At 35.4% G+C, this 24,822-nt stretch overlaps 1 protein-coding gene across 1 annotated transcript in view; it reads left to right on the top strand.

The window, feature by feature from the left end:
• Positions 1 to 2,409: 2,409 nt before the first annotated feature.
• The window catches only part of NUF2 (NUF2 component of NDC80 kinetochore complex), a 31,838-nt gene continuing 9,425 nt past the window's right edge, over positions 2,410 to 24,822 (top strand). The window contains exons 1-11 of the mRNA XM_003943395.4: positions 2,410 to 2,909; positions 7,354 to 7,496; positions 8,834 to 8,908; positions 9,583 to 9,659; positions 10,194 to 10,255; positions 15,512 to 15,609; positions 17,095 to 17,168; positions 18,460 to 18,556; positions 19,442 to 19,504; positions 22,478 to 22,615; positions 24,408 to 24,548. Coding sequence (XP_003943444.1) covers positions 7,374 to 7,496; positions 8,834 to 8,908; positions 9,583 to 9,659; positions 10,194 to 10,255; positions 15,512 to 15,609; positions 17,095 to 17,168; positions 18,460 to 18,556; positions 19,442 to 19,504; positions 22,478 to 22,615; positions 24,408 to 24,548 — 948 coding nt within the window. The 5' untranslated portion in view covers positions 2,410 to 2,909; positions 7,354 to 7,373. The remainder of the gene's footprint in view (positions 2,910 to 7,353; positions 7,497 to 8,833; positions 8,909 to 9,582; positions 9,660 to 10,193; positions 10,256 to 15,511; positions 15,610 to 17,094; positions 17,169 to 18,459; positions 18,557 to 19,441; positions 19,505 to 22,477; positions 22,616 to 24,407; positions 24,549 to 24,822) is intronic.

Genomic DNA, 24,822 nt, shown 5'->3' with positions numbered 1-24,822 from the left:
AAAGTTACAGGACAGGAAATTGCTGATGATAAACTAAAGGATTGTCAGGAATCAAAGAAAGAGCTGAAGATGGAGACTGACAATATGTCATATATCACTTTGTATCACTTTCTACGGTGTTTGCAGCTGAGGATTTGTAGACAAGATTCAGGGACAAGATTCTGACAGGCACCTGTGTCAGAGGTATCAGACAAAGGGAGTTTCGATGCTGATAAACCATATAGTCTTGGCTGGGAAGGGTGGTACTGGCAGGAGGGCTCACAGGGAAAATGAAATAGAAGGGCAGATGCAGCGCATGTGAGGGTATAAAATTACGATGGCACAGTCAGAAAGAATACTAGAGTTAAGTTTTCTGAAATAGTCAGTGTTTTTATGGATGATAGCAAATCTCTTAGACTAATGTCGAGGGTGAGAATTCTGCTATTCCATCTTATACCTTACAGTGACCAGTATCAGGCAACTAAAAGTTTTAAAAAGTCAGATTTAACCTTCTAATTAAGAACATTTGAATAAACACTCAATTTTTCAATAAATAATTTACTTCTATCAATTTATCACATCAATAGTAATATTAAGCCCCCCCCCAATAAACAATATTTATTACAGATACAACAAAATGGTTGTCTTGCTCTTTCTTCCTTTGTCTCATTTTTCTCTTTCTCCACGGTCCATTCTGATCTTAGTTTTCACATAAATCGCCTGTTTTTTCTTGTCTAGACTCTCAGCAACAATTTAGACATCTGTTGAGCACTCACTACTTGCAAGGTATTTTACTAGGGACCATGTATTAATAATAATGGTCAAAATAACAGCTAATACTTACCAAGTACTCACAATTTTGGCAGGCACTTAATTAAGCACTCTACAGGAACTAATTCACTTAATCCTATAAAGCAGATAGAACTGTCACCCCTATTTTAAAGATGCAGAAACCAGATCAGTTAGGTTAAACAGCTTGCCCAGGTCCACCTAGGTAGTAAATGGTATAATCAGGAATTTCAATCCAAGTCCCTTCAACGGTAGAGATGTGCTCTCAGCCACTAAGCTATGATTACCTTTTTGGTGGAAGATATGCATGTATAAGTAATCAATTTGATTTAGTAAGTTTCAATGAAATAGGTCTCTTTTTTCTGCTTTCCTCACTGTCTCTGATATTTTTTTAAAATCTATTTTCTTAATCTTTTTTTGTGTTTTACAAGGTTCTGACTTTGAGACTTAGATCAGTAAATAGACATAGAAAGGAAAAACAAAGGCCCTGAACGACTGAATCTGAAACGTATTTTTATTTAGAATTGTTAAAGACTATTATATCAATAGGTTTACTCCTTCAACCCACACGACAAAGCACTGGAAATTGTGTCTACATTCAACACAACCTTTCTAGCACTTTTCTTTCACATAATTCAGTTCAGGTTCTCCATCCAACACACGACTGTCACCAGATGGTGCTCTACTCTGTGACCAGATATAAGTCTGATTACATCCTCTCGTGACCCAAACCTCAATAAAACATAATGGTTTTCTCCCCTGACCACGAGGCCTGCCGTAGCTTCCTAACTTGTATTAAGTGCAGTGTTCTCACTCTTGCCAAAACAAAAAAAAATACCATGTAAAAAAATACAGATTTCAGGGCCTCTCATCTGAAGAATCCAACTCACTCAGGAATGTACAAGTTTGGGGAACAGCTCAGTGGTGGAAAGTACCCGGTGTGCCTGACTCCTGCTGAGGGCTGATCAAAGAGGGAGAAGCTAAAAATCAGGAGAACTGGTTTCTGCTTTAGACAGTCCCACTTACTGTGTAACTTCTAACAAATCACTTCTCTCTGAGTCGTTTTCTTATCTGTAAAAGGGAGAGGATTTGACCAGATGAACTGTCATGTTCCTTTCACCTCCTGAAGTCGTGCTTATGAGCACAGAATCAGAGAACCTGTGTTCATATCCAAGATATGCTACTTGTGTACTACTGTATGCAGAGAACTGCATTCTCTGATTCAGAGCCTTCATCTGAGGAGATCATGATAGTATCTCTCCACTCCCCCTTTCTCCTCTTTAATGAAGTCTGAGATGATGGTTAAAGCATCTAATAGAACCCGGCACATAATCAATGTTCGACAAGTTATTATTGCTCTGGAATTCCTTTTTTTTTTTTTTTTTTTTTTAATTGAGACGGAGTTCCCTCTTGTTGCCCAGGCTGGAGTGCAATGACGCGATCTCGGCTCACCGCAACCTCCGCCTCCTGGGTTCAGGCAATTCTCCTGCCTCAGCCTCCTGAGTAGCTGGGATTACAGGCATGCGCCACCATGCCCAACTGATTTTTTGTATTTTCAGTAGAGACGGGGTTTCACCATGTTGACCAGGATGATCTCGATCTCTCGACCTCGTGATCCACCCGCCTCGGCCTCCCAAAGTGCTGGGATTACAGGCGTGAGCCACCGCGCCCGGCTCTATTATTCTGGAATTCTATAAATTAATCCTGTCCGTACTACCTTGTCACCCTGAATTTAGTGAAACTTCCTCCACTTGGTTTTGTTCTTCAACTCGGACACCGAAACGCTCTAAGCGCTGGCGGAAGTGACGCAGAGCTGGGCTCAACCCCAGACTCCTCCCCGAAACCGCGGCTCTCCCAAGTCCTGCGGAATTCGGGTTTCGACTCTACCCCAGCTCCGCGAACAATGGTTCCGCCTTGCGCCCTGCCCCTTCCATGACAACTGCAGCCCCCACCCGCCGGTAGTCTTTTGAGCCCAACCGGCATCCGTCGCGGGCGGAAGTGGGCTTGGCGGAACGGGGCGGGACTTCCAGTAGGAGGCGGCAAGTTTGAAAAGTGACAACGGTAGACGTTTGCTGATTTTTGGCTTTGCTTGCAGCTGCTCCCCAAACTCACCGCCTTCCTGTGGGCGGCCGGCGCTGTAGGTGAGTACGAGAGGATGGAGGAAGGGAGCCTGCGGGCGCCTTCTCCGTCCCAACGCGCGGGCAGGACGCTGTGGTGTGGGTCGGGACGCCGGGCCTGGAGATGTTTTCGTTGTACTCAGCGGTGGGAGGAGGCTGAAGAAACCAGCGCTTGGGAGGTGAGGGGCGGACCCATCGTTACTTTTTATTTAATTTTAGTACCGGAAACAACCAGAGCTTAGTTCCTCCGAAACTAGTGGATGTTTCCTGGTGCAGCATAGACCGAAGAAGACGAGCTTGAGCTGAAATTGTTCAACTTAGGTTAGGTTTCTGTGGTTTTTGGAAAGGTGGTGGTAATGTGGCTTGTTTGGCTGCAGATGCTTGTCAGCTTTTTGCAGAACGTCTCCTAACCAAATTAAAAACCATTAATGAAATGGCAAAATTTTCACACTTAATCCAAAATTCAAAGGAAGAGAGCGGCGCACATATAGCACTACGCATGCGTAACGCGATGATTTTTTTTTTTTTTCTCTCTTTAAAAGTTCAAGGAACGTTTTACTTAATTTATTGAAATTGGGAGTCATTTCTGTTTGTTTTAATCTCTGCCTTCTGGAACTGTGAAGTCCAGAAATAATTTATTTTAACAAAACAAAGTGTGTAAAATTTAACAGGTAAACTTTTGGTACCTACTCTGCTCAGCATCGTAGTGCTGCAAATAAATGAGAAACCAGAGGAGTAATTAGCAGTTAATCTCTGCTACTCTAGTCGTTAGAGGATTGCTGCATATATATTAAGTCATTTATATACTTATCCCACCTGGAACCTCAAACTATGTAGTTGGAAGCTGTCTTTTTTCTTCTCTCACTCTCCAAACATACACGTTAATGAATAAATTGTAACCGAAACTGTACTTTGAAAGAATGATAGAATTTGGATTTTGGAAGAGGTTCCAAAAGGAAATATTGGAAGTTTGGGAAAGTTAGGAGACTAACTTGGAGCAAAAATTTCATTGAATTACTAAAGGTTTTAGAAGCCTAGCAGAAAAATTTGAATTTAACGTGTTGGGTAAGGTAATTGAAGTATTTTCATACAAATGTTATATGATGCATTGTGTTTTTATAAGGATTAATCTGATAGCAGAGTGCCAAACATTCGAGAAGAGAGGAATGAATGATAATAATTATGAAGATATTTTATACCTACACTTTCTATTGCAATATTCTCTAATTCAGATGCAGCTTGATTTGGAAAAGTGACTTTTTCTGAAGTCTTTCTTTGGTCTGATCCTTTAATGAACAATTTTTAAGTCTATAACTTAGATGAAAATGTAGAATGCATATTTATGCTGAAGGGGACATCTAATATGTGATGCATAAGAATCTAGATTCTATAAGATCCTAATTCTGTGGCCTGGCAAGGTGTCTCACGCTTGTAATTCCAGCACTTTGGGAGGCTGAGGTGGGAGGATCCCTTGAGCCCAGGAGTTTAAGAACAGCCTGGGCAACATAGTGAGACCCCATCTTCACACACACATGCGCGCGCGCGCGCGCACACACACACACACACACACACACACACACACATTAATTAGCAGGGCCTGGTGGTGTGTGCCTGCTGTTGTCCCGGCTACTTGTGAGGCTGAAGCAGTAGGATAGCTTGAGCCTGGGAGGAGTTCGAGGCTGCAGTGAGCTCTGATTGTGCCACACTGCACTCCAGCTGGGGTGACAAACTGAGACCCTGTCTCAAAGGAAAAAAAATAAACAAAAGGTCCTAGCTCTAAAAGGAAAGCTTGCAATCATGAAATTTAGTGGTAGAAAGTACAAACTTGCCTAAGGTTTAAATAATCAGTGTATACAACAACACAAGTGACACAGTAGATGTGACCAAAAAGAGAGAGAGAGAGAGAGAAAGGGAGGGGGAAAGGAACAGGGAGAAGCTGGAGCTTGATGTAAGTGGGTCATGATGAAGTTATTGGAGTTTCGGTTGATCAGTAAGTGCTACGCAGAGGCCATTAATACTGTGCCCTAGGCAGACCATATTTGGAGGGTCATGTTCAGTTTGGGCATTACATTTTAAGAAGACATTTACAAAATAGTGTGTGTTAGAGGAAGGTGGATAAGTTGGTTTCTAAAACAATGTCATAAAAGGAGTATTTTAAAGTTACATATAGCCATATATAAAGAAGTCATACATATTTTAGAGAAGGGAGGGCTTAGCAGACGTGTAATAGCTTTCTTTACATTTTTGAAAATGGTGTCATGTAAGCAGATTAATTCTATTATTATTATTCCATTTAGTTGCAGTGACTATACATAGGACCAGGAGGTAAAATTACAACAAAACATGTTTCCACACACTACGAAGAAGAGTTATTTAATTTGGAACTATAATAAAGTGGGAAAAAGTTAGATTGAGAGTTAGTGAATTCTGTGATGTTGTCACATGTTCAAGCTGAATTGGGAAGTTATTTGTTAATCGTTGCTTAGAATAGTTTCCATTCATTAGAGGTTAGGCAAGTTGCCAAAGCTTCTTTTTAACCCTAAGATTCTAAAAAACATTAGGAGCCTAAAGAAATAGATTTCCAGAATTGTTGGCCATTTCAATTTGTTTGCAAAATTGAATATATTCACCTTGGGTCTCTGAGATCATTCTGTTTCACTAGAGAGTAGGGGATCCAAAGGTAACACAATAGGTTTAAGTGAGTGGCTGAGAGCAGTAGCAGTGGCTGCTATTGCCGCTCATTTTCTTCTTGCTGTTACCTTGCTATTTTTGTGATTACAGTGAGAGATATGAAGAAAATGAAAAGATCCTAGCTTACTGTAATGTCACAATGTAGTGTCAGAGTTCTTTAAACATAATTCCAGTACATTGCAGCAAGTATTATAACAGGGTTAAATGCAAAGGTCTAGGACAAGGTTCCCTTCCCTTTTCCCTTCTCTTTTCTCTCCCCTTTCCTTCCCCTCTCTTTTCCCTTCCCTTCCCTTGGGCTCAAGTGATTCACCTGCTTTGGCCTCCCAAAGTGCTGAGATTACAGGTACGAGTTTTTTTTTCATATCATCCCTGTACGTGGGTGCCCCATGTGACGAGGGAGTGAGAAAAGAAATAAGACAGAGACAAGGGTAGAAGTTCACAGCATGGGTCCAGGGTGAACTAAGATGGCCTTGAGCTCTGGGCTCCACATGCTTTTTATTGGGTGCATTGTCTTGTCAATCTTGCAGGCTGGGCTGTAGGGAGGGGGGCTGAGAAGGAAGATGGCCAAGGGAAGAGCTTGTGTTTGTGTGGTTCTTTAAGAAATGCTAACTAAGACACTGAGTTTTTACCACTCATTGTCTATCCAGGTGCATTTGCAAAAGAGGCAGAACGGTGCCCTAAGGTCTGACCACACATGAAAAATCAAGGAGTTTTTAATCTCCTCATTGAGGACACAGAGCAATGAGAATTACTCCATATTCTGAGAACATAGGCAAAACTTTTCTGTCCTGCAAGCTCCCATCTGCAAAGACCCTCCCAAGTCTTGTGAGCAGAGATTGCATTCCTTCCCAGAGTTCTTGCATAAGAATATTTGATCCATGGCACAAATGTCAGTGCATAAAAAGCAAAGTAAGTTTGTAATCATTTAACTATAAGTAACACAGTTCTGCCCCTGGCCATCTTTTCCTACATCTATTGAGCTTTGAACTGGATAATTCTTTGCTGTGGGGTCCACCCTATACATTGTAGGATGTTTGGCAGCATCCCTGGTCTTTACCCACTAGATTCTAGTTGCACCCACACTCCTGTGCTGACAACCAAAAATGTCTCCGGCCATTGCCAGATATGCCCTGGGGGGGGTAAAGTTAGAGAACACTACTCTAGGGAGACACAGGTAGGAATAACATACTATGTGAAGACATTAGAAGAAATGGTTATTCGTTTTTCTTAAAGTTCTCACTCTGGTGATAGAAATTTCTACAAATTATATCGTCTGTTCTTACTCTGGTTTTTTTCTCTCTTCTATTTGCATCTAAAACCTTATTAGGTATCTCACTATGTATGTATTGAATAGGATGTCAAATCAGAATGCAATTTTTTATGCCCTTGTTTTTTATATATAACTTCTGCTCATGATGTTGCCTATATGCCTTGCTTTGAGAAGTACCAGGATTGGTCTTGTTAAGCTCCCCAGCCCTCAAATGTAAAAGAGAACCACATGGTTTCTCATCTACCTATTCAACCAGAGCCCCCTCCTTTCCACATAAAAGAGAACAACACTAAGAAAACTAGCAGAAAATAACAGTGTCACTTTAGAATAAAAGTCTTCTTAGGATACATGTACAAATACTTGTCTTTGTCTTACTGTTTTATGATAGTTAACACTACTATGAATAGTTCAACTTTGGCTCGTTCATTTTGTCCTTATATTTATCGGTTTCCAGATAATGAGAGCTACAGATTATGTGGTATTTCTAATATTTTTTTCTTCTTTCAGATTAACAGGAAACTTCCAAGATGGAAACTTTGTCTTTCCCCAGATATAATATAGCTGAGATTGTGATTCATATTCGCAATAAGATCTTAACAGGAGCTGATGGTAAAAACCTGACAAAGAATGATCTTTATCCAAATCCAAAGGTAAAAGGTGGTTATGTTTGCATGTGGATAACAGTATTTAAGAAAAAAGTTAGCTACTAGCTCTGTAGTATGGCAAGAAAGTGATATGCCCTCCTATTTGATAGAGACCAGTCATTTTCATCAAGAAGGAATCTCTCACCTAGTGTAATTTAAAAATAAAACTAAATTTATATGTGTGGTGACTTCTACATTCCCATTAGGATTCAATTCTTTAATATGGTCGTTTTCTTAAAAAAAACAAAACAAAACAAAAAAAAACAAAAAAAAACTTCTAAACCATATTAAAGTATATTAAATTTTTTATTATTATTATTGGAATAGTGGTCTGAGAGTATCATTTATTGGTAGGGCTTGAAGGAACTTATTCCAAGTAGTTTTGAACCACAAAAAAATGCTTAGAGATAATCCTCTTTGGAAGCTTACAGATTAATTTTCATGCATTATGCCCCAGGGGAATTGACTTGTTTTGACAGGTATTTTTTTTTATATCTTTAGTTATTAAATATAAAGTGAACTATATATGTGTCACAGAAAATCCCAAAGTCTCCTTCCAGTTTCTTGTGTTGGACTTGAAGTGATAACATTGTAAAACCTGGTTTAATGATGTAGAACTGAAACTTTTCAATCTCACTACCCACTTTTATTCTTTAAAATGGAAGATATACTCTTAGAATAAATGATATCTTCAAACTGAGTAAATTCAGCTTTCTTAAAAGATTAGCACATTTTTCCGATGTTTCTCATATTACTGCTCACCCAGTAAACTTGTATTAATATATGAATTAGAATAGATTCGCAGGCCAGCTTTTGGGAACTGCTGTTTTAGAAGATCAGATTTTTTAAATCCTATATAACCATTTATACCTGCTGATCAAGGGTTCCCTTAAACTTGAAATCTAAGGGAACCTTAATGTCTATGGCAGCAAACAAGGTTTCATGTGTTCTTTAAAACACACACACACACACACACACACACACACACACACACACACAGACATTTTCAGTATGCCATTATTTCTGCCACATGCCTGTCAGCTTGTTCTGAAAGACTAACTCTTCTTCCATTTCCTAAGGTGGATGGGTTGCTTGATTTGGATATACTTGCTCTCATTCTTAAACAGCTGATCCATCCCATTGACCACTTATGAATGAGCAAAGTTAAGCATCATAGGTGTTTTAAAATTTGGAAAAAATAAGGAATATTTCTAGGGAAATGATATAATTTTGTTGCCTTTTTCTCCTTTTCTTTCATTGACTATAATAATGTATGGTAATAATGATAGTGACATAGCTTTAGAGTTATACATCAGAGTATTAAAAGTTATTTTTTGCTGTAGCCTGAAGTGTTGCACATGATCTACATGAGAGCCTTACAAATAGTATATGGAATTCGACTGGAGCATTTTTACATGGTGAGTTTAAGTTGAGGCAAAATTATGGGGATTTTTTTGTCTTTGTCGCAGTTCTGCTTATAATGCATTACTGGCTTTTAGGATAGGAAGTTCTTGAATTTATTTTTAACAAATTCAAAGACATATAAAATTAATGTCACTTACAATGGGATCTTAGTCATAATAATGGTTTATACTGATAGCTTTAGTAAGATGAAAACCATAGTAAAAGACTTAAATGACACAGATTATTGATGCTATGCAGTTGTTAAAGATTTATAGCTTTGTCTTCAGAGACTGTAATAAACAATAGCAGTCTTCATATTGTTCTCTTCTCAGGAAGAACTCCAAAATTAAAGTAGAAGATATGCAGTAAGATTGAAACCATTGAAATGAGGCCACTGAGCTTTTAGCAAATTAGGTGTTTGCAAAGTACTTGATATTTACTAAATGCTAACGTTACTGCATTTTTAAAATTCATTTAAAAATCTTTGTTAAGCACTTACTATGAACCTAGCATTAATAGTAATGAAACTCTGGATTTATACTAGGATATGTATTAAGGTTTTTAATTTAATGATGATAAGTTAATATGTTTTGATCTTAATCTATTGTTATGGTTTCTTATGGTTGAAGATTTTTCTCATTTTGTCTAATCAATGTGTAATATCAATTTCCTGGTTTATTGCATTTAGATGCCAGTGAACTCTGAAGTCATGTATCCACATTTAATGGAAGGCTTCTTACCATTCAGCAATTTAGTTACTCACCTGTGAGTAAAGAGTGATTTTACTATCTTAGTGTACATTCATATTTGTATTACATTAAGCTTTCTTAATGACATGATTTTCTTTGATCAGGAATACCTACTATGTTTCTCTTCATTCCATCCCATATACATTCAAAATTTCAAAATTGTAGACTTCCACCAAACAGAACTGCCTCTAACTGTGGCACTTTCTCAGCATGTTTTTAATTGAAATTCTAAGATACTGTAAGTCTAAAATTGTTTACCATCTTTGTGTAGAGGTTTGAGTTCTTAAAATGTCCTGGTGTCACTAAGATTATGTACTGTTTATTAGAATCTGTAACTATACTTTAATATTACATGACTACATGATTAATATACAGAAAAAATATATTTCAGTGCAGTAGGGTTATATTTTGTAGTAGACTTCTGGCTTTGTCTACTGATCTTGAGAAATATATGCAGAAATCTCTTTTTGAAAGTAAGATGTTTATGTCCTATGGCTTAGTATTTAATGTGCAAAATACTTCAGTAGTCTTTCTGTACCTTATCTTCAAGGGACTCATTTTTGCCTATCTGCCGGGTGCATGACTTTGAGACTGCTGATATTCTATGTCCAAGTAAGTGAGAATTTAAAACAATTTTAATGTCTGGCTTCAATCTACCATTTCATCTTTCAATCAGTAAACGTGAAAAAAAAAAAACTTCAAGGAAATTGGCTTTAGAGAGTATATCCCATTTTTAAGGATGAATTTTTAATATCTTGTTGGATTTTTTTCTTTTTAGGAGCCACAGAAAAGCTGTTTTTCTGTTTTTGCTTTTAAACTCCTTCCATTTAAAAAAATGTTCTATAAATTTGGGAATATGAGTACAAATAATATGCAGATCTGATGTTGCATAGTTGATTCATCATACCAATTTTATCAAATGTAACAATTACTATTTACCATAAAGAAATTATTTTAGCATTAATAAGAATAGTCATGATATTATATTAGAATGTAAAACTCTAGCTTTAATTGTCCCTTAATTTGACTGTGATATTTATCCATCAGGTTATTGTAAGTTAAGAAATTTGGTGTGTGTATTAGGCTATTCTTGCATTGCTATCAAGAAATACCCAAGACTGGGTAATTTATAAAGAAAAGGGGTTTAATTGGCTCACAGTTATGCAGTCTATATAGGAAGCATGATGCTGGCATCTGCCTGCTTCTGGGGAGGCCTCTGGAAGCTTACAGTCATGACAGAAGGCAGAGGGGGAGCAGGCATGTCACATAGCCAGAGCAGACCAAAAGCACATGGGAGAAGCTGTCACACACTTTTAAATGATTGGATCTTGTGAGAACTCACTCACTGTAGAAAGGACAGCACCAATTATACTCTTACTATACAATCCAGCACTCATGCTCCTTGCTATTTGCCCAAATGAATGGAAAACTTATATTCACACAAAAACTTTCACACAGATGTTTAGAGCAACTTTATTCATAATCACCAAAACTTCAAAGTAACCTTGGTGAATGAATAAACTGTAGTATATCTAGAGAAGAGAATATTATTCAACACTACAAAGAAATTAGCTAGGAAGCTATGAGAAGACATAGAGGAACCTTAAATGCATATTACTAAGTGAAAGAAACTAGTCTGCAAAGCCTACACAGCTGTATATCATTCTAGAAAGGGCAATATTGTGGAGACAATGAAAAGATCAGTGGTTTCCAAGGGTTAGGGGTGAGGGAGGGATGAATAGGATCCCTCTAGCACTAAGGATTTTTAGGATAGTAACAATACTCTGTATGCTACTCTAATGGTAGATACATGTCATTATCCATGTGTTAAAACTCAGAACGTACAGTACCAAGAGTGAACTCTAATATAAACTGTGGATTGGGGGTGATAATGATGTGTCAGTGCAAGTTCATCAGTTGTAACAAATATATACCACTCAGGTGAAGGAAGTTGGTGGAGAGGAGTTTGTACATGTGTTGGGATCCAACATATATGGGAACTCTCTACTTCCTGTTCAGATTTACTTTGAATTTAAAACTCCTTTAAAAAAGGAAGTATATTAAAAATTAATTGTATATTTTTATGAGTCTACTTTTGAGCTTGCTATTCTACTCCATTGATCTGTATGTGTATCTTTATGTCAAGCAGTACTTTGATTACTTTAGCTTTATAGTAAGTTTTGAAATCAGTGTTACTCCTCTTTCTTCATCTTTTTCAAGATATTTTGGTTATTCTGGTCCTTTGCATCTCTGTATGTATTTTAGTATTTTTAGCTTATCACTTTTTACCCTTCTTCCTCTGAAAAAGCCATTTTGATTGAGATTACTTTGAATGTGTTATTCATTTTGAGGATACTTGACAATTTAATAATATTGGGTTTTCTGGTCCATATGCATGGTATATCTCTGCATTTATTAAGGCTCTTAAATTTCTCATAATGATGTTCTATAAATTTCGTAGTGTAAGCCTTGTATAATAAATTTTGTTACGTTTATGCCTAAATCAAATTTTTAGTGTTTCTGTAAATTTAATTTAAATTTTCTGGTTAGTCATTGTCAGTGTAGACAAATACAATTGATTTTAATATATTGACCTTGCTAAAATCAATGATTATTTTAGTAGATGTTTTGTCTAGATTCCTTAGGATTTTGACTATTGACAATCATATTATTTGAGAACAAAGTTTTACTTCTTTTCTAATCGAGATGCCTTTTCTTTCTTTCTTTCTTTCTTTCTTTTTTTTTTTTTTTCATTTCTGCACTGGCTAGGACTTCTAATATAATGTTGAATTGAAATGATGAGAGCAGTCATCATTGCCTTTTTCCAGATCTTAGGGGGAAACCATTTAGTCTTTCATTAAGTATTAGTTGTAAGATTTTCTTTAAAAAAATTTTTTTTTTTTTTTGGAGACAGAGTCTCATTCTATTGCCCAGGTGGAGTGCAGTGACATGATCTTGGCTCACTTCAGCCTCAGCCTCCTGGGTTCAAGCAATTCTCCTGCCTCAGCCTCCTAAGTAGCTGGCATTACAGGTGCATGCTCCCACGCCCAGCTAATTTTTGTATTTTTAGTAGAGATGGAGTTTCATCATGTTAGTCAGGCTGGTCTCAAATTTCTGACCTCATGATCCACCCGCCTCAGGCTTCCAAAGTGTTGGAATTACAGATGTGAGCCATCGCACCTAGCCAGATGTTTTTTATTAGAATATACAACTATTACTTTATTTCACTGAGGTTTTTTTTTATCATGAAGGGTATTAAATACCTTTTCTGCCTCTATTGAGATAATCATGACTTTTCTCTTTTAATCTGGCAAATTACATTGTTTGATTTTTGAATATCAAGACAACCTTGCATTCAGGATATGCCATTTGGTTAATGATATATTTTTAATATATTGCTACATTTGATTTGCTAATATTTTATTAAGTTTTTTTGTCTCTGTTCCAGCAGCTTAGATGGGAGAATCCCTTGAGTTTAGGAGTTCGAGGCTACAGTGAGCTATGATTGTGCCACTGCACCCCAGCCTGAGCAACAGAGCGAGACCCACATCTTTTTGAGAAAGAAAAATAGATAAATAAAGATATTTTTCTTGAGCACTCAGTGGATACGAAGAGTCAACTTTTCAATCCACAGTCAGTTGAATCTACTGATACAAAATGCACAGATATGGAGGGTCAACTATACTATGCTTTTTTTTTTTCTTTTTTTTTTTTTTTTTCAGACAGAATCTCACTCAGTCACCAGGCTGGAATGCAGTGGCACAATCTTGGCTTACTGCAACCTCCACCTCCTGAGTTCAAGCAATTCTCCTACCTCAGCCTCCTGAGTAACTGGGATGACAGGTGTGTGCCACCACACCAAGCTAATTTTTGTATTTTTAGTAGAGAAGGGGTTTCACTATATTGGCTAGGATGGTTTCAACCCCTTGACCTTGTGGTCCACCCACCTTGGCCTTCCAAACTACTGGGATTATAGGCATGAGCCACTATGCCTTTTTATGTAAGAGACTGATGCATCCATAGACTTGGGTTCTCTAGGCATCCTGGAACCAATGTCCAACAGATACTGAGGGACTACACTATAGAATTCTTATCTGACAATTTTCAGTACTTTAAAGATACTGCTCCATTGTCTTCTGGATTGCATTGCTTCTGATGAGAAGTCTATTGCTTTGCTTTTCTTTGTTTCTCTCTACACAATGTGTTTTGTTTTCTTCTATGGCTGCTTGTAAGATTTTTTTTTTTTCTTATAGCTATTCGCAGTTTTAGTATAATGTGACTTTTGGGTGTTTTTTGTTTTTTTGTCTGTTTTTCTCTTCTTTCTTTCCTCCCCCTCCGCCCTTGCACCCCATTTAGATATGTTCACTTCTTTGGATTTGGTTATTGTTTTTATAAAATATGAAAAATATTCAACTATTCTCTAATAGTTTTTTGTCCCTTCTTTTTGTAGGATTCCAATTACACGTTAGTTTTGCTGCTTGATATCGTCTCCCAGCTCACAGATACTGTATTCATTTTTTTCTCTCTGGCCTTTATTTAAGTAACTTCTATTATGTCTTCAATTTCATGAATCCTTTTATTTTAGGTCTAATATACTGTTATTCCCATCAGTGTAATTTTTATTTCAGGTATTTTTCAACTCTAAAAGTTTAATTCAGATCTTTTTTTTTTTTTTGAGCTGGAGTTTCGCTCTTGTTACCCAGGCTGGAGTGCAATGGCGCGATCTCTGCTCTCCGCAACCTCTGCCTCCTGGGTTCAGGCAATTCTCCTGCCTCAGCCTCCTGAGTAGCTGGGATTACAGGCATGCGCCACCATGCCCAGCTAATTTTTTTTTTTTTTTTTTGTATTTTTAGTAGAGACAGGATTTCACCATGTTGACCAGGATGGTCTCGATCTCTTGACCTCGTGATCCACCTGCCTTGGCCTCCCAAAGTGCTGGGATTACAGGCTTGAACCACCGCGCCTGGCCAGATCTTTTTTAAAAAAATCTTTTATTTCTTCATAGTGCTGATTCTTTGCTCTCTTTATATAATTATAAAGGCTGTTTTTGTATTCTTATCTACTAAATCTATTATCTATGTTATTTGTGTTATTTTTTAATATGTTTCTGTTGATTGATTTTATTTTCTTATTATGGGTCATGTAATACTTTTTCTTTGCATGTCTGGTCATTTTTAGCAGATGGCAGACATTGTGAATTTTACATTTTTGGTTGCTGGATTTTTTTTTTTATTCCTTCATATATTTTGGGTTGTTTTCCTGGCCTTAGTAGTTTCTAGATATTCATGAACTCATTAGTACTCAACTGAAAACTTGAGAGGATTCCTCTACAGATTTCCAGAACTCTTTCTCTTTGTAGCTTCCTACTTTCTGTACTCAATTCCACAAATCCTAGTTGCTTTGCTTCTGCAAACTCTAAACTCTATCTTCTTCACTCAGCAAGACATGCAAGTTTTGTTTGTGTTTTTTTTCTCTGGAGTACAGCCTGAAAACTCTTCAGTTATGGGCTGGTGCGTTAATAGTGTTCATCTCATTTGTTTCTCTTTGAGATTGCTGTACTATATTGCCTGTTGTCCAGCATCTAAAATTTTTGTTACTTCATGAATTTTTGTTTTTCTAGTTTTTTAATATGAGAGGGTAATTCTGGTTTCTGTTATTCCTACATGACCAAAAGTGGTTTGCCTTTTTTTTTAAGTTACTAATACAAAGATAATTCTTACCTTTAAGTTAGAGCATATTTTCTGCACTTCGTTATATCCTATAGAGTCACATATTATGAGCAGAGTATATGGTGAAAGAGGATGAATTTTCATTTTCATATTATGTTGGGTCAAAGATTTTTTTAAAGAGTCTTATTTTCTATTTTAGAAGCAAAACGGACAAGTCGGTTTTTAAGTGGCATTATCAACTTTATTCACTTCAGAGAAGCATGCCGTGAGACGTATATGGAATTTCTTTGGCAATATGTAAGATTTAAATATGTTCTTAGATTACATGCCAGATCAGTAACATTATTTATGAAATTTTAATCTGTTTTGAAATGATTCACAGATAGCAAATTGTTGTATTGCCTTTAGAATTGAATTTATTTGCCGGGCGCGGTGGCTCAAGCCTGTAATCCCAGCACTTTGGGAGGCCGAGGCGGGTGGATCACAAGGTCAAGAGATCGAGACCATCCTGGTCAACATGGTGAAACCCCATCTCTACTAAAAAATACAAAAAAAATTAGCTGGGCATGGTGGTGCGTGCCTATAATCCCAGCTACTCAGGAGGCTGAGGCAGGAGAATTGCCTGAACCCAGGAGGCGGAGGTTGAGGTGAGCCGAGATCGTGCCATTGCACTCCAGCCTGGGTAACAAGAGCGAAACTCCGTCTCAAAAAAAAAAAAAAAAAGAATTGAATTTATTTTTATATTTATATAAACTTGAAGATTTTAGTTACTGGAAAGCATATCTCAGAGTGGGATTTTCTTTGAAATTTGGTAACATTATTGAGAGGCTGAGTTTTGTTAGTTTAAAAATTTTATAGCAGAGGCTTGTTTTCCTCTATTAGGAATTGTTAGAGAAGAGAATATTGATATGTTTACACTTTTTTCTTTGCAGTTTGCATAGATAGTGTAGCTTTTATTACATACTTGAGGTTTATATTTGCCTTTTAAATAATGGCCTAATTGGACTGCTTGTCATGGTGTTCATCATGCTTGCCCAGTATTGAATTATAAGATTCCATCCAAGGCAGTCACTTTAACAGATAGAAATTCATTTTCCTTCTATCAACAATTTAGAGAATTTGGGAAGATTATGGGTCATCTGTGTGATTTTTCCCATTTGTCTTTAGTAATGGGGTACCATACTCTTAGAAGAGCACCAGAGTAACTCCAATTAGACCCTAGGCTCCAGCTTCATTGAGCTATATAGATCAATACTACTTTGAACAAATCGTGCTAAACTTATACCTTCTAAACATCATATAATCTTCAAAGGTTACCACATTCATGTGCTGACATACACACACCCTCATAACTTTGCTTGGTTAATTACTCCACTATCTTTAAGACACAGCTCAGACATGTATCACCTCTACGAAGCCCCATCACCCTTCTTCCCAGCCATTACCCAAGATGTCACTCTTGTTTGTTCCCATTATATTAAAAATAACAAGCTATTTTGTGGGTTTTTATTCATGTATCTGACTCTTCAAGGAGACAGCTACTTAAGTTCAAGACCTGTAAGCTAGTCTTCTTGAGAATTCTCAGTACCGAGCTCAGGGCCTATGATGAGAACTCAACATTTGTGTTCAGTAAAGAAGTTCCTAATTCATTTGTCATAAAGGCCTAACTGTATCTTAAATTTCTTATTTCTGATGGTTAAAACTATAGTGTGAGTAAACATTTTGGACACACTGATTTTGTTGAAATGCACTAATATGAGATGATTAAAATTGCTTTAATAGAAATCCTCTGCGGACAAAATGCAACAGTTAAACGCTGCACACCAGGAGGCATTAATGAAACTGGAGAGACTGGAGTAAGTGGGAGATTTACAAGTAAGATAAATGCAATTTCACGATGCAAAATGAATTGTAAGTAGTATTGCAACCCTATAGTTCACCTGTAGTCTCTGTTATCTTCCATAATAAATAGCAGACTATTTGAGTTTGCCTTTTCTGAAAAAAAAAAGAAAAAGAAAAACTAGTTTTTCTTCTGTTAACTATGTAATATATTCTTTAGCTTTTTTTGTTTTTGTTAATGTGTTAGCCTGACTTGTTTAAAGTCATTAGCTCTCTCACCTAATTTATATCTAGAATATTGTCTTACGTAGGTGAGCAATAACTGAACTGTCTTCCTTCAGATCAGTTGATTCCATCAAATGTTTACTTCTACAACAGAGTTTTTTGTTTATTTGTGTTGTGTTTGACTTATAGGTAATGTATGGGAAAGAATCACTTGAAAGTTGTGATTTCTTGGCCTTCCTTATATATACTGATTTTGAGCAGGATTTTTTAAATGTCTTCTAATTTGTAGATGTCTTTGAGGTTATCTATTTCAGGTGAGAGATTTTTCTAACCTGCCCCTGGTTAACATTGCCTTTACAGGCAGCAGTAAGCTGAAAAGACTGGGGACAGGCAGACATTAGACTACAAAAGGGTAAAAGATACCACAAACTCAATCAAAAGAAGAATGACAAGGTGGAGAGAATATTTTCAGTACATGCCACAAAGCAAATATTACAACTGTGATAAATTCGAGTTGTAATATTTCTAATATACAAAGCAGCCCTACAAACTGATAGGAAAAGGATTACTTTAAAAAAAGAGACAAAGGCCATAAACAGGGAGTTTATATAAAAACAGCTAATATATCAGATAGGTAAAACTATTTGAAAACATTCATATAGAAGAGACTTGAACATGTGTAAGTGTTGTAAGGAAGGACTAGTGGCAGAAGAATGGATGATATGAGAGTAAGAGATATGAGGTGATGATAGGCAGTGTAGAGGTAGGGAAGTCAGCATTATTACCAGAGGAATACTATATTCATTTTATTAGGAGTAAAGTTAGAAAAAGTAGGTATGTATGTGGATGGATCCATAGATTTTATGATATAAAACTGAAGGAGCTCATTTGATTTTTATTTTCGCCCTGTAGTAGAGACCAGGTCATTCAGTTTAAATGGTTGCCACATGAAAGGGTGTAATTCAGAAACATAAAAGTAAACAATTTCCTCATCTAAGTTATTTGAGGACAGGTATTTCATTTTAGCCTTTCAAAAGTGAAAAATTCAATAAACAATATTTTAATCTATTTTTCTATCTTAAGTTCTGTTCCAGTTGAAGAGCAAGAAGAGTTCAAGCAACTTTCAGATGATATTCAGGAGCTGCAGCAATCACTAAATCAGGATTTTCATCAAAAAACGGTATCTGTTGTGAGGCACTTTAAAATTAAAAAAATAAAATTTGTTTGTAGATGTAGTGGGACATATAGTGGAGGTAACAGAACACTGCATTCTCTATTACTAAAGAAAAAGAATATATTTCTGTGCCCATTTGTACCCCTTATAATGGATACATACTTCTCTCAACCATCTAGAACCATGATAGTTTTTGTTGCCAAAGTTTTTTGTTATCTTATTGAATAGAATTTTTTAGGGTTCTTCTAGGTCTAATTTCACTGCTTCCAAACCATGTGTTGTGGCACCCTTGATACTGCAGTAAACCCTGAAGAATGCCTCCAAATAACTTAAATTTTCAAGAGAAACACAGTGATAGTCAGCATCTGTCATATCCTTCTTGAATTCAAGGTAGTTCAGTTTCAGTATTTGGTCACATTTTTTTCATACCCTGGTGAAGCTCGGTTTTGGCATTTGCTGTGATAAAAGCAAGTGCAATGTAAAAATCATTGTAGCACAGTAAATGAGAATATCTATATCCAATCTGAAATATACACTCCAAGGTACATGAATTTATGCAGTGCCCAATAGGCACATACATCTAATTAAGAACTTGAGGTTATTTAAGAACAAAATAAAAATTTTTTCTTCCAACTTATATATGTATTATTTTTCAAAGGGCTACAACGTTAGGACATAAATACTTATGCCATTATTTGGACTTAACTACTTAGTAAAGGAAGTCTTAGATTTTTCTTTTGGCTTAGGAGCATCATGAACAGAGAAAGTTTGAGGAATATGTGATCTAACACATTTGACTCCTTTCTTACCTTAATTTTATGAGACAACAGTGAGTGGATAAATCTAAATGTTTTGAATCATTATAAAACATTTGTTTGCTTTTTCCCTTAGATAGTGCTGCAAGAGGGAAATTCCCAAAAGAAGTCAAATATTTCCGAGAAAACCAAGCGTTTGGTAAACATCTTTTCTTTTCACTAGCGTTTAGAGTTTGAATATATATTGTGTGGAGGAATATTTTAGCTGTGTGTGTTATTGTAGTCAAATGTTTCTCCCTTTTTCCCCTGAAAATGAAACTAAGTCTTTTTCAACTTAAATATAATAGCTGACTATTGTTTTATAAAATATCAAAACACAGAAATGTATGAAGAAAGTAAAAATCACCTGAAAGCTCACTATACAATCTGTTATATGTCAAAGATTGTATTTCCCATGCAAATGTAAATATACATGTGTAATTTTACATAAATGATATTATGCTCAGTACGTCTTACCTGCTTTTTTCCTCACTTAGCAATATAGTACAGTTATGAGTTTTAAATAGATCCACATTATATTAATGCTTGCATCTAGTTGTGCATTATATGTATATGCTATCATAGATCCTTTTAATCCCCTATTGATAGACGTTTACATTGTTTCTAATTTTTTGCTATTGAACAAATATATGTATATGTGTATTATATGCTTACATATGTACATACATATATCTGCAACAGGCTACTTTTATTTAAAATAAATTTCTTTGTTTAGGATTTCTGGGTCATAGGAAATATACATGTAAAATTGACCAATGCAGCCAAACTGATTTCTAGAAAGATACAATTTATATTCCTACCATTAGAACATGAGACTGTCCCTTTTTCTACACCCTTGCCAGAATTGGATATTTTCAGGTTTTTAAAATCTTTGTTATTTTTATATTGAAAAAAAATCTTGTTTTAATTTAATTCTTTTAATTCTAGTGATTTTAGCCATCTTGCTCAGTGATTTCTTGTATTTCTTATTTTGTAAATTACTCATTTGTGTACCTTGCTTATTTATTTATTTAATATTTTTGAAACACAGTCTCGCTCTTTTGCCCAGGTTAGATTGCAGTGGCTCGATCTCAGCTCACTGTAACCTCCACCTCCTGAGTTTAAATGATTCTCTTGCCTTAGACTCCAGAGTAGCTGGGATTACAGGCGGCCACCACCACGCCCAGCTAATTTTTTTGTATTTTTACTAGAAGTGGGGTTTCACCATGTTGTCCAGGCTGGTTTTGAACTTCTGACTTCAATTGATCCACCCTCGGCCTCCCAAAGTGCTAGGATTACAGGCGTGAACCACAGTGCCTAGCCACTTATTTATTTTTTAAGAAACTCCATGAATTAGGGATTTTAATTTTCTTTTTCTTTTTCTTTCAAATTTATAATTTTTTTTACCATTAAAAGTTTTATGTTTTTATGTAGTAAAATTTGTAGATATGGCCTTTATGGTTTTTGGCTTTAATTCTGTATATAGAAAGGCCTGCCCCATTCATCAGATTATTTTTTAATACTATATTTTCTCATTGTATGTTTATAGTTTTCTTATTATTTTAACATGCATACTTTAGATCCTTGAGAAACTTACTTTGGTATTATATTTTTCTTATTTTTCTACCATTTTTTTTTAATTGGCAAATGCTTTCATCTGAGTAGTACTTACTATGGCTCAATTTTATTATTTACTTCTTTCTGTCCCATTTAAATCCAAGTTAAAATAAGCACTTTGTACTTAATCAAGTTTAGACCTCTTATAAAGGGAGAAAAGTGATGAAAGTTAACAGTATTGTAAGGCAAATAACCTCTAATCTTGTAGAGCATTAAAAGGGAATAGTGTGGTGGTTTGCAGAACTCTAAGAATAAAATAACAAAATATACAGAAATTTTAGGAATGTACTAATAGCTAACATTCATTTTTGGCCTCTGAGTTAGCTGATCAAAAAGTAAGAATCTTTTTTCTTTTTCAAGTTAAAAATATTTAGGCAAATTACACAAACCATACAGTAATACATTCCTGTTATGAAATAGTCTCTCTTTACATAGACATATACATACATATATATGTATATAGAGAGAGGGGAGTATGCATATATACATATATATATGGAGAGAGAGAGAAGGGTATATAATGAGAGAGAGAAGAAAGGTCTTCTCTCTGCCCATTTAACCTTGAGGTAATACTATGCCCTTTTTCATGACATTGTATGCATACACATACAGATGCACATAATCATGTGTCACTGTTTTGTTGTTTGGTTTTTATAGAAATGTATTTGTGTTATATGTTGATCTGTAAATTTGTTCTTTCACTTAATATTTCTGGAAAATCTTTCTTGTCAGTACATAGAGTCATAGAGGGTCCAAAAACAATGTAAATACAACTTACCAAAAAATATCTGGGAAGAAAATTCAGAGAAATTTTTTTTGACATAGTTTCAGACTTACAACAAATTTTCAAGAGGATTTCCAGTTATCCTTCACTTTGATTCTTTGAATAGTTACATTCAATTTTGAAATTCAGGAGAAGGGAATTGTTTTGATTCAGCAAGCATGTATTCCGCACCTTCTCAGTGCTGTAACTTCATTTGGGTACTGGGAGAACCAAAATAACTTTTCATAACTCCAGTTTCTCAATTTTGAAAGACATGTTAAATATATAATTATAGAGTTGCATGTACAATAATTGTACTATTTAAAGAAGAAATGTAGGGAAAATGAGAGCAGGATTTTGAGGGATCAATACAAAGTTAGCAGGCAGACAGGAGTGGAATGATGATATTCTAGAAGGACCCTACTGGTCAAAGAAAATTCACTTATATTTGTCTAAACATAAGATTAGTATTACCAGATTATAGGGTGTAGTACAGAACTGGTGGGAGATGCAAGGAGACAGGAAGAGAGTAAGAGCCGTGTAATGAAAGGCTTTGACTGTATTGTTAAGGAGTTTGATCTTTGGCCTGTAGACAAATGTGAGCAATGAAGTAGGTAAGTGATGTGTTCAGAATTTAATTTTACTCCCATTACAGAGAACATGGACCTAATTTATTTGTTCTTTTCCATTAGAAGAATGGCAAATTGCCAAGTTTATTCTTATATCTAATATATAAAAATTTTTTCTCAACAGAATGAACTAAAATTGTCAGTTGTTTCTTTGAAAGAAATACAAGAGAATTTGAAAACAAAAATTGTGGATTCTCCAGAGAAGCTAAAGAATTATAAAGAAAAAATGAAAGATACAGTCCAGAAGCTTAAAAATGCCAGGGTGAATTTTCTTTTTATGTTAATGCTTTTGTATCTTTTTAAAAACAAAATTTTAACAAGTTTTTGTTTATTGGTTAATTTTTGGATTTCTGAGTTATCTATACTTCTCTTCCTCTTAAACTTTTTTGACATTTGTAATCTGTAGCTTTTCTCTAGAGTGGATATGGGGAAAATACATTGAATTTCAAGACATTTGTTCAATTATACAACAGTTTTTTGAGCCTTTGCTCTGGGAGATTAAAACAGAAATGCTGTTTTCTTGTGAGACTTAATTACTTTGTTACAAGGGAGAAAAGTATTAAATAATTTTACAAACAATTATAAATTACAATATATAACAAAATATAAGATATACATGTGTGCAGATGGGGGATATGAGAAATCTCTGTACCTTCTGATTAATTTTGCTGTGAATGTCAAACTGATGGAAAAATTAAAATCTATTAATAATATCAGAAAGAGAGGAAAGTATAGAGTGCTTTGAAATAATATAATAAGGGGAGCCCAGTTTAGTCTTGGACTGGAAGTACAGGTGGAAGAGGGACGGAAGACTGCTACCATTCTTCAGATGGTAGCATTAAAAAAAAAGACACTTCTTTTTGAACATAGCAGTACCATGGCCCAATTCATTGTATATGAAAGAACATTCAGGGCAGAGGAAACAGCATATGTGAATTCTGTGGGGCAGTAGGCAGTAAGGTATGTTCAAGATTATGGGTTGCTATAGGAGATGGATTGGTGTGGTGCAAAACAAATTTAGAAGTAGATAGACAATTTAGCATCTTTTGTGAAGCAAGGTTTTGAAACTACTAATTTTAAAAACATTTGTGGTTTAGCTTTGAATTTGTTATCTAATTCATTCTTGAATGTTAAGATTTTATCACACAAAAATCGACAAAGATCACCAGAACAGAAATGAGAACCCAGAAATAGGTTTGAGTGTTAATGAGAAAAGGAAGATTTATTTAAGAAACAGTTCTGGCTCAATTAGCTATTCTTCTAGAAGAAAAGGGAGCTGGGCCTACACTTTGCTCTTCTATAAAAATAAATTTTATATGGATTAAAAATTTACATTAAAAATTTTAAGTTTTACAGATTTTAGGAGAACATTTATATAATCTTGGACTGGAATAGATTTTTAAAATTAAGATTAGAAACAAAATCTATACAGAAAAGTAGACATATTAGAACACAATTACAGTACATATGCAAGGTAGAGGCATTATATCCATGATTTGCAAAGAATATTTACAAATTAGTAAGAAAAAGGTAAAAAATAAGGTAGAACAAGGGGTAGGCTAGTGGGGATACGGGAAGGAGTCTTTGTATTGTTACCATAGTTGTGGTAAATATTCATTTTGCAATTTTAGAAGAGGAGTTAATCTTTTTAAAAGAACTAGCTGTAGTAGTGGTAGTTATTTTACAAATGAATAGGAAGATTATAAACAAGTAATATGATTGATTGCCCAGGAGTAATCAGAAATAGTTTGAGTATTAGCAAAATATTTTAATATCATCATGAATAACCTTTGGAAGGTATTTCAGTGAGTAATTTAGTAAAATTGTGGCAGTTTTCCTTTGTTTGAAGATACTTGGCAATTAAAAAACAATTATTTGTGTTTAAACACATGTCAGTAGTAGTGCTGTATTATTGACCTAGAAATTTAATTGTTCCCTGCTTTTAATGTTTCAGTATTAAATGCAGAAATTATTTAAGAGCAAACAAATTGATATTACTGCAGCTTCATAAAGAAGAATGTCAAACTATTGTCTTTGTTTTTTGTCTTTCAAAGCAAGAAGTGGTAGAGAAATATGAACTCTATGGAGACTCAGTTGACTGCCTGCCTTCATGTCAGTTGGAAGTGCAGTTATATCGAAAGAAAATACAGGACCTGTCAGATAATAGGGAAAAATTAGCCAGTATCTTAAAGGAGGTTTGTATTATGTGGAATTTTTATGTCTTCATTATATAACAGCTTACTACAGTTCCTTGGATTTTGCTTTCACTTTTTGTTACTGTTTTCCTAAAGAATGGCAGGGTCATTCTACACTATAATAGATGTGGCAGTGTATGCCACGAAAAAGACATTTTTCTTTTTAAAAACAGCAGTTACAAGACCCAATTTTTAACCTTCAGATGAAATTAATAATAACTAACTTAGCACATTGCCATGTGCATTTTGGAAAATAGTACAGTAACTCCTCCTT

Source organism: Saimiri boliviensis, chromosome 19, assembly GCF_048565385.1.
Source record: "Saimiri boliviensis isolate mSaiBol1 chromosome 19, mSaiBol1.pri, whole genome shotgun sequence".
NCBI classification, from domain to species: Eukaryota; Metazoa; Chordata; class Mammalia; order Primates; family Cebidae; genus Saimiri; species Saimiri boliviensis.
This window is presented reverse-complemented; position numbering and strand designations above follow the sequence as displayed.